This window comes from Rhinolophus ferrumequinum, chromosome 12 (assembly GCF_004115265.2).
Source record: "Rhinolophus ferrumequinum isolate MPI-CBG mRhiFer1 chromosome 12, mRhiFer1_v1.p, whole genome shotgun sequence".
Taxonomy (NCBI): Eukaryota; Metazoa; Chordata; class Mammalia; order Chiroptera; family Rhinolophidae; genus Rhinolophus; species Rhinolophus ferrumequinum.
This window is the reverse complement of record NC_046295.1, coordinates 55858118-55870411: the sequence shown is the minus strand read 5'-3', so window position 1 is coordinate 55870411 and position 12294 is coordinate 55858118. Positions and strand designations below refer to the sequence as shown.

Genomic DNA, 12294 nt, shown 5'->3' with positions numbered 1-12294 from the left:
AAGTCGCCTTTCCCCCCCCCTCCGTTCCTCCCTCCCTCCGTGTCCTTCCCTTTCTCCGTCTCTCCCTTCCTCCCTCCCTCCCTCCCTTCTTCCCTTCCTTCCTTTTTTGGCCAAGTACCTGTATTTGTACTCATGTGCAAGATGGTGCTTCACTATCTCACTTTTTTCTTACTAATCATATTTTACCACTGAGGAAATGAAAGTACTGCTGAGAAGCAGGAAGAAGGATTTGGCTTTTAGACCACGTATGGCACTTAACTTCACAGAAAATACTTCATGTACGAACTGATGAAGTAAATCATGAGATCTCCACATTTCTTGTTTTGAACCATCAACACACAAAAACATATTTGTACTGACCCAGTATATATAGTATTTGGGGTAGAGTTGAATAAAAGTTGCATTGGCAGTGCCCACAGAGAGGGATTTCTAAGCAATATACTAGTAATGGCTTCAGCAAAAAGGCAGAGTACTGATCAATCTTTGAGAACTCTAACCCTGAGTCTTGTAAATTCTGGCTCACAAACAATTGGTATCACACCATCTTGACATAGAAATAAATCCTTCATACCCCTGAAGAATACATTTAGTCAACAAATTGTTAGTTCCATTTAAGTTGTACATAGTTGGAAGAAAAACAGTTTCACACACTGTGCATTTGTATCTCCTCAAATTACCCAACAGTGTTTTGCCCACAGGAAGTAATCAATAAATGTTTATTGAATTTAAAATGTCCTTTTCCCCAATCAGTGAGGTTTAAATATATTTCCAATTGGAATGCCTATTAATTTTTCAGCATTAGTAAGCCTTTTTAAAAAAATCCATTTGGGGACGTGTGTAAGAGTTCACAGCAAACATTATATAAATGATTAAGAGAATACTGTTAAATGAAGCATGCATATTCAACACACCAGTAGCCATTGATAAAATGTAATTTAATTTAATCATTTAAATTTACATTGTTAATGTACAAGAGCATTTCTTTCATACCACAGGTTAACACACACTAAAGAGCAATGCTGTTTGAGGAGCAGAGAAACTCTGGAAAACTCTGCTGTCTGAAATAAAAGCAAGGCACTCTCCATTAACAGCTGGTGGATTCCTGATTTCTGCCCGCAGAAGGCATGTTCATACTAAGAGAGCTCTCCCACATGGGAAGAATCACCTGCTTTAATTCTTGCTGTCCTCTTCTGAGCTGGTTTGGTCATCCACTCTGTATAAACTTGTGTGTCAATAGTAAGACCAAAAAAAATAAAATAAAATAAAGAGTTGAGTTGATAGATGACTTGGGAGGCTCTCATAGTTGTCATTAACTATGGAAGACGGAAGAACACTGGCTATTATCTTTATTTTCAACACTAGTATCTGGACCTATAACTAAAAACCTTCTTCATTCCTCCCAGCCAGTCGACATCACGGCTAAAGAGTCTTTTGCTTAAATCTGAAGGGTGTCAAAATGAAAAGGAACAGCATTTCTCTGGGGCTCTGTTTTTCTGTTTTCTTTTTTCTTTTGCAGACATGACAAAAAAACAAGGATTGACTTTCCAATACTAACGGTGCACAAAAGGGTTATGTATGCACAGTGCTTCTAATTTATGCAAATTCAATTTGAATTTGGTCTGAAGCTATCTTGTATGAAATGTTAGCTTTCCTGATATTTAATAATGTTTATTATGTTTGCACATAAGCTCAAAAAATTAATGCAAAAGTACTACTTTACTCATGGTTATCATCAGGTAAAATGTAAGTATTAGTGGTTATTTTTAAAAGCGTGTTTTCCTATAGATGCAGCAAGTTGAGTAAAAAGACTATGGAAAGGAGAATTAGGTCCTAGTTTTGATTCTGGTATTAGCTGTTTGACCTTGGATAACTCTTTACCTTGCACTGGGCCGCAGTTTTTTCCTCTGTGAATTTCAGGGGAAGTAGGGTAAACTAGTTGACAAGTCAGGCCCCTTCCAAGTCTAACATTCCAAGATCCTAACATTTCAGATCCTATCATTTTGATATAAAAATAATAATCTTCCATAAAAGCTCACAAACATAATACATGATCAAATATCAGAATGACTCTTGGAAAAAAACACATATGATTTGCTATCTGGGTTATCCTTTGCAGCAGTTAGGCAATTCATTTGGCATTTGTTTGATTGTATAATTTAATGACAATATAAACAGCATAGTTTTGTTATTTTTCCTTTAAAAAGACTAACTCAAAATGATTTAAAGCTAACAAAAACTACTGTGACATTAGTTTGACATTCAAAGTTTGTTTCTTAGCAAAATGGCCAAAGATATTTTGACTTGATACAGAATATATAATATAAAGACTTTTAGACCTAAAAATCTTCAAACATTATTTGAATTTAGCAAAACATAAGCAAAATTTTAATATCAAAGTGCTAAACAGTACTGCCTTAAAAGTCACTGCAAATGAACCATAAAATAACCGCATGGGAAGTAACATTTATTGTACAAATGGTTAATAAAAAGACACATTATAAATATATATGTAACCTGCTATATTTATATATATATTTGCTTATTTAATTTCTAATTGGTGTATCCAAGTTACTGTGAACACCCCATTTAAGTACTCTGTAACTCAGCTTCCAGGAGCTGATGGTCTTGCAATAAATACAGGCAAAGCTATTACAATATAACGTGCATACAAATGTTTATACAAATAAAGACACTATGCAACAAATTATCTTGTAGTAATATGGCATTAACAGTATAAACATACAAAAGGGAGTACGAACACGGAATGTTGAAACGCAGCCCACTAATCCTTTCTAGTACTCACATTCATACTATTTTTTTAAAAATAAGACTTGCTTGCTCTCCAAAATTGTCTCTTTAACCAATAACAAAAATTAAATTATATATATTTTAAAAAACCTTATTACCCCTGGTGTTTACCCTGTATGATCCAGTTCCTCCTACTTATTTGCATGTTCTTATCTAGGGATCAAACACTTGAGACTCACAGAACACTCCTGGGCTTCTGAATGAACATCTCAGTCAGTTGCTACAACTAAAGCGAGTTTGGGGAACTCTGTCTGGTCGATTCGACACAACCAAAACAGTTGTATGCAATCCATTGTACAATCTGAGCCCCCTTTGGGACAGCTGGACAGTCAGGGCAGGGATCTGGATCCATTAAGAATGGCCTGACATCTTGGACGGACCATACCTCAGAAAGGTTCTATAGAGCAGGTGGACAAAGCCTCTGCTAGGAAAGTAGCGTGTGTCATTGGCTAATATGACTGCCTCCTTTTTACTTCTATATAAAATAAAAGAGAGTTCATAAACAAGACTTAGTAAGACAGCACTTTAAAAATTGCACTTGTATATGGAAGCGAACAGCCATTATCATTTTACTATGTCTGATTTATAGGTTATCCTCCATCTTTCACCATTTGTTAAAATAAAGGAAGGAAGAAATTAAGAAGAGGGAATTTCTGCCTTGTTTGCACCACATACGTACCCTTGATACAGGAAGTATATTCTAAAGGGGTCATCTTAAGACGCATCCTACCCTGGCGAACAACCCTTGGCTGTTCTTGTTTTTAAATACAAAGCAACTATAATTGTATTCCCAGTTATATTATCCTTCTTTCACCCCTGCTGGGATAGCAATATCCAAAAGTGCTTTGTTAACAATTTCTTAGAAAACCCTCATGAACTAGAACACCCCCACCCCAACCCCAAAGACTAAATATAAAACACAACCCCAACACAATACTCTGCGAGTGTTCTGGCTTTAGGTTGTAAGGAAAAGTGCCAGAAAAAAAACAAACCAAAACCAAAAGTCTTTTACTCAGGAGCTGCTTTTCCTCTTAAGGAAGGACAGGAACTAGGTAGCTGTCCAGACACATCCGTCTGCTGCTTAGCAAGCGGGCGCCGGCAGACCAGGCAGCTCCCGCTCAGAAAGGCAGGGTGTCCAGGAAGAGCTTGTCGATGACAGACGGTGGAGACACCAGGTCTTCCAGCTTCAGGTAGAAGATGCGCTGCAGGCCCAAGGTGCAGATCTTGCGCAGTTCGACCAGGGCGCCCAGGACCTTGGGCTCGGGGGGCTCCAAAGCCTGTCCCTTATTCTGATGGTCTTTCAAGCTGCTTCTGATCTTGTTGCATAGCTCCTCCACTCTCTTTGGTTCTTTTAACCCATGTCGTTCTGCAGAGGGATAGAAGAGGGCACATTTAGGAGGCTATTAACACTTTAAGAAATGTGGAATCCCCTAATCAAAGCCGTATCCTGTTCTGCATTTTACAATCAAAGTGCCCTCCCTCTTAGTGGTACTTCAAGCCCTTTGGTATCAAACAGCACCAGGGTCTGAATCCTAGTCTGTCACTCACTGTGTGCCCTGGAGTAAGTCCCTACATTTCTTCCCTTAAGTTCTGACTGAGCCCCCGTTTCCTTATACAATGAAGATAATAACATATCCAATTCTGGATTTCTGGGAAGACCCACTTAGGGGATTGACACAGATGCAGCATGCAGTTTCCAGCATTTAGCCACACTGAATGCATGACAGCGTTGTTATTATCCTGTTGAGGTCTTACAAAAGCTGTGGCAGGAGGTAACTCTTTCTCAGAGTGACTAGCATCACATCCAGGCCAACGAATTCATGTTCCCATCTTGACAGACTTACGTGGTGGCTAGAAGTGCCATCTGCTAATCGGGGCTGCCCCGCAAGACCCAATATAAAGCTCACTCATGTTTTCATGCCCACCAGCATTGAGAAGGGTCCGGCTTTTCTTGTCCTTGTATTCCCCCGCCCCTTTTGAAACACCTCTTGACCTATACCTGGCAGTCGGTATAAAATACACGTCCTCCAGCTGTGGAGATGGCCAAGTCAAAGAAAAGGGAGGGGGCCCAGAAGGAGGCAGTGCAGGCATTTTCTAAGGTAGCCAGACATAAATACCAGTATCTTAGTTTTGTAACACAAGATATAAAATGATCCCCATGGCAAATATGATGATCTCTTATTTGATGTATAAGATACAAGTGATTTTCCCAAAGTCATACAGCTGCTAAAAGCTGGGATTTGAACCCAGTCTTCTGAGGCAGATTCTGGCCTCAACCCAGAGCAACGTTGCATCTCCCTGTAATGAGAAAGGAGCCTGACATCCGGTACCAATTCCTTTGCTCTCCCTCAGCATGTAGATATCAGAGCCTCTTTCCTGAGAGAAGACTTTGGCCCCGGTTATCTCAGTCAGAGTTTTCATCTCTCATTACGTGTACATGTAAAATAATAATTCTTGAGAGATGGAAGACGTCCATCCAATGGGAAATCACATTTTAGTTTCTAATTTTCCCCACATTAATTTATTTTTTTAGTTGGGAATATTTTTGTTAGGAAAGTTATTTCCTTAAAGGAAAAATCACTAGAAAATCAAAGCACCTATTCAAGACATCATTTTCTTTTCTTGCAGCAAATACAAGGAGACCCAAGAATCGGATCTGCATTCTTCTCCAGCTGGGCTAGTTGTGTATGGCTTGGGTGAGTTTTTCCTTCTCTCGGGCCCATCCTAAAAGGAGGAGGTTGGCTTTAATGACCTCTAAGGTCCCTTCCAGGTCTGATGTGTTATTATATTAAAGTACAACCCTGAGTATTGCCAGCAGCATTTCAGGGATTATAATTCACAGACATCACCTCTCAGTGCAACATAATATGGAGAAAGGGCACTGGACTTAGAATCGGACAGACCTGGCTTCCAGTTTTAGTTCTGTCACTTGCTCCTGGTGTGATCTAATCTCTCTAAGGCTCAATGTCTTCCTAGGAGAATGGGGATTACAGGGTGGTAGATCTGCAAGTCTTTGTTGTATTCTTCTTTCCTTTCCATGTGTCTTAAATATTATACAATAAATCAAAAGAAAAAGTACAATTGTAAAACCCCACCTCCAGAGGAGATTGTGAAGCTCAACTAAGATGATGACACATGAACTGTTCTGTCAGCTGTCAACACGCACGGTACAGTCAGCACCTGAGAGAATGCCTGACCCATGGCAAAGGGTTGGTAACTGCAGGGTCAAACAAAAGACAATGAAGTCCCCCAATTCCCAAGCTTTGAATGTATGATTTTGCTTTCCACAGGAAACTATTAGCTAATCAATCCAGATGCAAACCTGTCCTCTGTGCTTTGTTTTTACTAAATACACAGTCCTCTTGTTTCAGTCTCAGAAGAAGCACCCAAGAGTGAACTTTAAGAGTAATCCAGCTTGCAGTGGTGTCCTGACTATGAAAGCAAAAAGAAAAGCAGACTGCAAATTTGGTAGGAAATTTCGAGAGCCATGAAATGTTCATAGCCTCTGACCAAGTCATCCCACTCTTGGGAATTTATCTAAAGGAAAAATTCAACAGAAGAATAAAACTATGCATAAAGACATTTGGGATAGCATTATCTATTTTAAAAACTGGGGAAAGATAAAAGGTGGAAGAATAGGGGAACTGTTAAATGGTCCATCCACATAATGGAAGATTCTGTAGATATTAGAAAGGACAAATACTAAGGCTATGAAGCAAAATGGAAAAATATATAACATCATATTAAATAGAGAATAGAATATAAAATAGTATCTAGGCATGATTACATCTATGCAAAAATTATTTCTGCATATAGAGAAGGATGAAAGAAAAGTGAAAATATTTATGAGAATGTCCGATAATTCCTTTCTTTTAAAATTTCCAGGTTAATGCTATTTGTATAATAAGCAATGTTAAAATAGAAAAACAAGGATTTGGTCCTTTGTGAAGCCTCTAGTAGCTGTAGCATGCTCAGTCGTCTTGCTGATAATACATTCATTCTATTAATACTGAGATATATTAAATTAGTTCATAACCCAAGGAGGGATGCTTTTCCCAGAATAAAATACAGTCCATTGACTTAATCTTTCCCTTTCTTTCAGTGCCTCCTGTCTTGCATTATATTCAAGATCCCATATTCATTATCAGGATAAAGAAACTGAACCATGTGTTGGCCAGATTTCGGGAGGGGGTTGATTATGGAACCTCATAACCAGACTTTCTCATGGCCAAACTCACAAAAGGTGCCTCGGAGTTTTTCCCTGCTCTCCAACCAGTTGTGACTGCTCAATAACTATGGCAACCATTATTTATTCAGTGAATTCAAGTGGAGATCGATACCTCCTGCCAGCTGGATCAACCCTAGGCCTGGAATTCCTTGAGGAATTCAGAGACGCTCCTGTTAGAAGCCAAAGACACCTTCTTTGTTGTTTTGAACAGCTACTGGATTTGTGGCTTCTTTACTTTGTAAAAGCGGCTGAGATAAAATTCAGTCTCCATGCAAACTATTGCCAGAAGCTAGCAAGATTTCCAGATCACTAGGGAGTCACTAAGTGTGTAGGAGCTTCCTAGTAATTTGAAATTCCACACCACTCCAATCACAGACATTTTTGTTTACGGGACATCCTTTCTTCTTGCAGCTTGGTAAACATGGCTGCAGAGCTGATATTCAGAGAGTTCATAAATTTCTGGGGGAAATTAGACATTTGGATTTTCCCCCTTCCTAGAGAATTACACACAGATTTTAGTTTAAGATCTTTGTCCACCATTAAACAAAACAAGCTTCTTGATGTTTCTTGCATTTTGAACAACATCATTTTTATCCAGTACTTCCGTATTTTAACTCAGCTTTACGTATTTATAACTTTAAAATACTACTTGTAGAAATGATTAAGTAATGGTTAAGTCATGGATTTATGTGTCATAATCATAGTCTACATGAGTTGTAAGAGGCTGAGTCATTTAGTTCAAACTCCCACCTAAGACAAGACTTTCCACTACAAGATACCACAGAGAATGCCAGACACCAGCAACCAGAGTCCAGCTCACTACGTGGGAGTTCAGTATTTCACCCTGATAATATTTAAAAGCACTTTCTATTACACTCTTTTACCTAGATTATTTTATCATATCCTCCCAAGAACTCTTTGAATTAGGCAAGACAAAGATGATCTTTATTAAATAGGTAAGAAGGCTAAGGCTCAGAATGTTAAGTGACTTACCCATGGTCCAAATTAACAAGTGGTTAATTTCTCTCACTCCAAGTCGATGGAGACATTTCTATGATACTAGGTGGCCCTGAACATTATGTTAGAATGTTCCTCCTCATCCTGAGATGATCTCAGCCTCTCTGTAACTTCCTCCCAGTTTTTGTGTACCTAATTAACTAATTGATTCATTACGTCTTTCAACAAATATTTATTGAGTACCTATTCTGTGCCAAGCAACGTTATAGCCACTGAGGTTCAGAGCTGTGAACAAAACAGACAACAGATCACACTCCGAACCCGCATGGTGTTAGTATCTAAAGACGCTGTTGGATTCCTGTGGATTTTAGCTATCCAAGCCATGGACACCTCTGCTAAGAGAGACAGGAAGGGAAGCAGGGAAGAGGAGAGCATCTGGGGCTTGAGATGCCAGAGGGAAGGAAAGAGGGAGGGAGGGAAGAGAGGGGGAGAGATTCAGTGACGTAATAGAGCTATTTAGGTCTGTGCTTGTGTTTTTCCCTCTTCACCTCAAGATCCACTCATCCTTAAATCACAGATCAACTATTTCTTCCAGGAAACTTCTCTTTTTACTCCCAGTCTAGATGATGTTCCCCTATAGCACTCTCTTTTTTCTCTTTGAAGCACATAACAGGTTGAACACAGATGCTTGTGTGACTTATCGCCTGCCTCCTCCTTTAAACGTAGGCTCCATGGGGGCCTGGGCTGTATTTGCTCACCATTGTATCTCCAGCACCAAGCCTGCTACATAGGAGACACCCAATAAATATTTGTTAAACGAATATGTAAATGGAGGGTCAAAGACCTGTAGAATAGGATTCAATGAACACTAAATGTGTAGGTTGCTCAGAGTAAAGTTATTAAGAAGCTAGCAACCGTCAAGAACTTTATAAACTCAGAAACCTACCACATCAGACGCTTTGGAACCAGATTTCCAGGATATAAAAGCCTAGCTCTGCCACTTATTAGCTGGGCGACTCCGGTCTGTGTCCACATTTGTAAAATAGGGCTCAAACCTGCCTCATGGGTTGTTGTGAGAATTAAATGAATTAATATATGTGAGTTATGTGGAACAATACCTCGCATATAGTAATATTTAGGTATTAGTAAGTATCCTCTGTATCCCATACTCCACTTGTTAACTGCCCCTTCAACTCTGCCCCTTCTCTGAGCTGGCCGGTGAATGATTCCACAATCCTCCCCATGACTCTAACAATCATCTCTTAACTATTCGTCCCCTCTCCCCCACCCCCCGGCCCATCATATTTAATCCACTGCAAGAACTCTGGTTATTATCGCTGTGATGTCCTTGCATCTATCTCCTCCTCTCAATCTCACTGCCTCTGGACCGGATCTTCAATATCTGTTCCCCACATTTTTTTAATAGCTTTTGACTGGTCTCTCTGCTTCCCATCTCTGCCGCAATGCATCTCAAGTCCTTTCAAATTTATTTACTAAACAACGTTAAATAACAGAGCACACATAGAGCCCTTGGCGCAGTGCCTGACACCACATATTTTTTAATGGAAGCTGTTATTAATTTGATGGGCTCCTAGTGACCAATAGGTTCCCTTGTCCCTTGCTACTCAAGTGTGGGCCCTAGACCAGCAGCATAACATGACCTGGGAGCTTGTTAGAAGTGCAGAATCTCAGGCCCTGCCCAAGACCGACGTAATTAGAATCTACAGTGTAACAAGATGCCCAGTGATGTGCATGCACATAAGCCGGAGACGTCTGCTCTGGTCACTCCTAGTCCCCAGAAGATTCCTGACCCAGTCTACACCTAGTGTTCATCTAGTCTCCGTTTGTAAACCTCACTCCCCAAGACGGGCACTCACTCCCCATGGCCGTTTATTCCAATTTCAAACAGTTCTGTCTGTTGGAAAGTTTTTCTTACATTGAGCTAAGTTTTGCCTTTCTCCAGTTCCCAGTTCTGCCTTTTAGGCCCACGTAAGAAACCTCAACTCCTCTTCCTAATGGCAAGGAGCACAGGGTGAAGAAAGGGATGATGGGACCATTAGGAGCCCAGTGAGGAAAAGCAGCTCCTCTTTCTGAGCAGGTCTCAGGGCACAGGCCAACCCAGTGACAACAATAACACAGGTCCGGCCAACGGGGAGTAGAAGAGGGTTCCTGGGGAGACAGGTGTGTGTAGCGCACACACCAACAAACAGGACTTTCTGCTCTGAGCTCCACTTCCTTCTCTGGGAAGTCAGGCCACTACTAGTTCTCATGTGCTGTGGAACATCCTTCACTGACGGGCAGTCCCAGAGGCGCCGAGCACACACCAATCAGGAAACTACAAGTCAGCCGGCAGCCTGTGCTGAGGCTGTCAGAGTGCTTTTTAGTCTGTCTGTCTCCCCAGTGAGAGCACAAACTCTCCGAGGGTAAGGGATTATAAGCCTGGCACATAGTAAATGCTCAATTAATATTTCTGAATTAATATGAATCGAAATAAGGTAGTTCTCAGGAATTTAGTCTATTTTCTAATAACAGAGTGGTGGGCTGAAAATAATTAATTCAGAGTTTCCTAATTTGGGAGACTTTCTGATATTCACAATTAACCCATTCATTCAACCAATATTTGCCATGTGCCAGACACCTTTAAATGTTAAAGTAATTATAAAGATGAAAAGACTCTCCCTGCCCTTAAGAAACCCACAGTCTAGTTGCAAAGAGAAACACAAAGAAATTACTTAATATGTATATATGCAATTGTAGGGATGCACGAACATTTTTTATGGATTCCTAGAGAGGGGAACAGCTAACTTTTCCTGAAATTAAGACACATAACATTCAGGATAATAATAATGAAGGTTTGTCTAATATTCTTTTCTGTAAAGTACACATTAGCTCATTCCATCTTTACAAGAAACCTGCAAGTAGCCATCATTATCCTTGTGAAAAATGAGAAAACAGATTCCAAGAGGGTAAGAAACTTGCCCAAAGTTGCAAGTTGGACTTGAACTCGGATCACTAATCTCCAAACCCCATGACAACCTCCCGACCCCCGCCCTACCTTTTAAGAAAAACTACATTGCCCCACCAATTTTACACTTAATTTTCCTTGCAATGTAGCTGATGGCTATACATGATACACAACCAGGGTAACCAGGTAACCATTTCGAGTGAGTGGGGGAACTCTGGGAAGACAGGTGTGGGCAGGATCAGCGCTTGCTTGGTCTTGCCAGGTCACTGCTTCATGGCTTTCTGCCCCTGGTTCTGCCTTCCTTCCTCTTTCTCAATTTTAGAATTCATGTCCTAATCAGACCAGGAAAAAGACTATCGGCAGAAAAGAAAGGAGTCAAGTTTCTCAGCTGACAGAAGTCTGGAGTAAGGAAAACAAAGCCATGGAGAACATTCTTTTAGCGCAGTGATGAGGAAAATGGCATCTGGGCACTCAAGAGTCCCTCCACCATCTATCTGGTCCAAACCTGCCTTTCCAGTCTGATTTCCCTTTTAATTACAGGGGAAATTTTATTCTGAGGTTAGGTCATAATACTAGGCCACAAGATAAACATCACATAGAACCATTGGTTTCCTCTAAAAATCCTTTAAATTTCCCCAAAGTGCAGCTCTCAGCACCAGAAGCAGAGAGACTGGGGCCCACAGCGGACTCACGCTCATGCTCACTACAGGACATACAGTCAGTCATTGAGTATAATAGTCTGCACTCGTAATGTTTCTCTTCTTACTATGGAGATGACAGGCGTGTGTGCGATTTAAAGCATATGTAATGAACTCCACCATACTTGCTTTTCCCCCAAAGGTGAAGGAGGACATTGATCTGGAATGGCCTCCGTCTATGTGTACATGCCAAATCCTTGGGAAGCCATTCATGACCAGCACCTCCACCTTTCTTCACCCCCAAAAACTTAGCAGTCATCTGGACTTCCCCTGCATTCAATCTGTCCCTTTTCAGGACCTGAGCACTAACCACCATACATCGAGTTCATTACATCATCATCATATGACTTCTTGTAAGCTATACCTTTCCTGACAGCAGCATTCATGCATTGCTCATCTTTGCATCCCGAGAGACTGACATCATACCTGAATATAGAAGGCCTTGACTGTTTACTGAATGAATGGATCCTTATAAAATTGAATGAATGGATACTTACACAAATTTTCTATTTGAGGGGCTTCTTATTTATTAATCATAATTAATTGCAACTAGATATCACCTCATTGGTACCCTATCAGAAACAGAGCTTTTCCATGACTCTGATGACAGGGACGTGGCACTGGCAAAAGGGATCAGT

General features: G+C 40.4%; 1 protein-coding gene across 2 annotated transcripts in view; it reads right to left on the bottom strand.

The window, feature by feature from the left end:
• Positions 1–980: 980 nt before the first annotated feature.
• Positions 981–12294, bottom strand: part of NR4A3 (nuclear receptor subfamily 4 group A member 3) — a 39001-nt gene continuing 27687 nt past the window's right edge. For both annotated transcript variants that reach the window (XM_033122601.1, XM_033122603.1), the window contains exon 8: positions 981–4174. In XM_033122601.1, coding sequence (XP_032978492.1) covers positions 3927–4174 — 248 coding nt within the window. In that variant the 3' untranslated portion in view covers positions 981–3926. The remainder of the gene's footprint in view (positions 4175–12294) is intronic.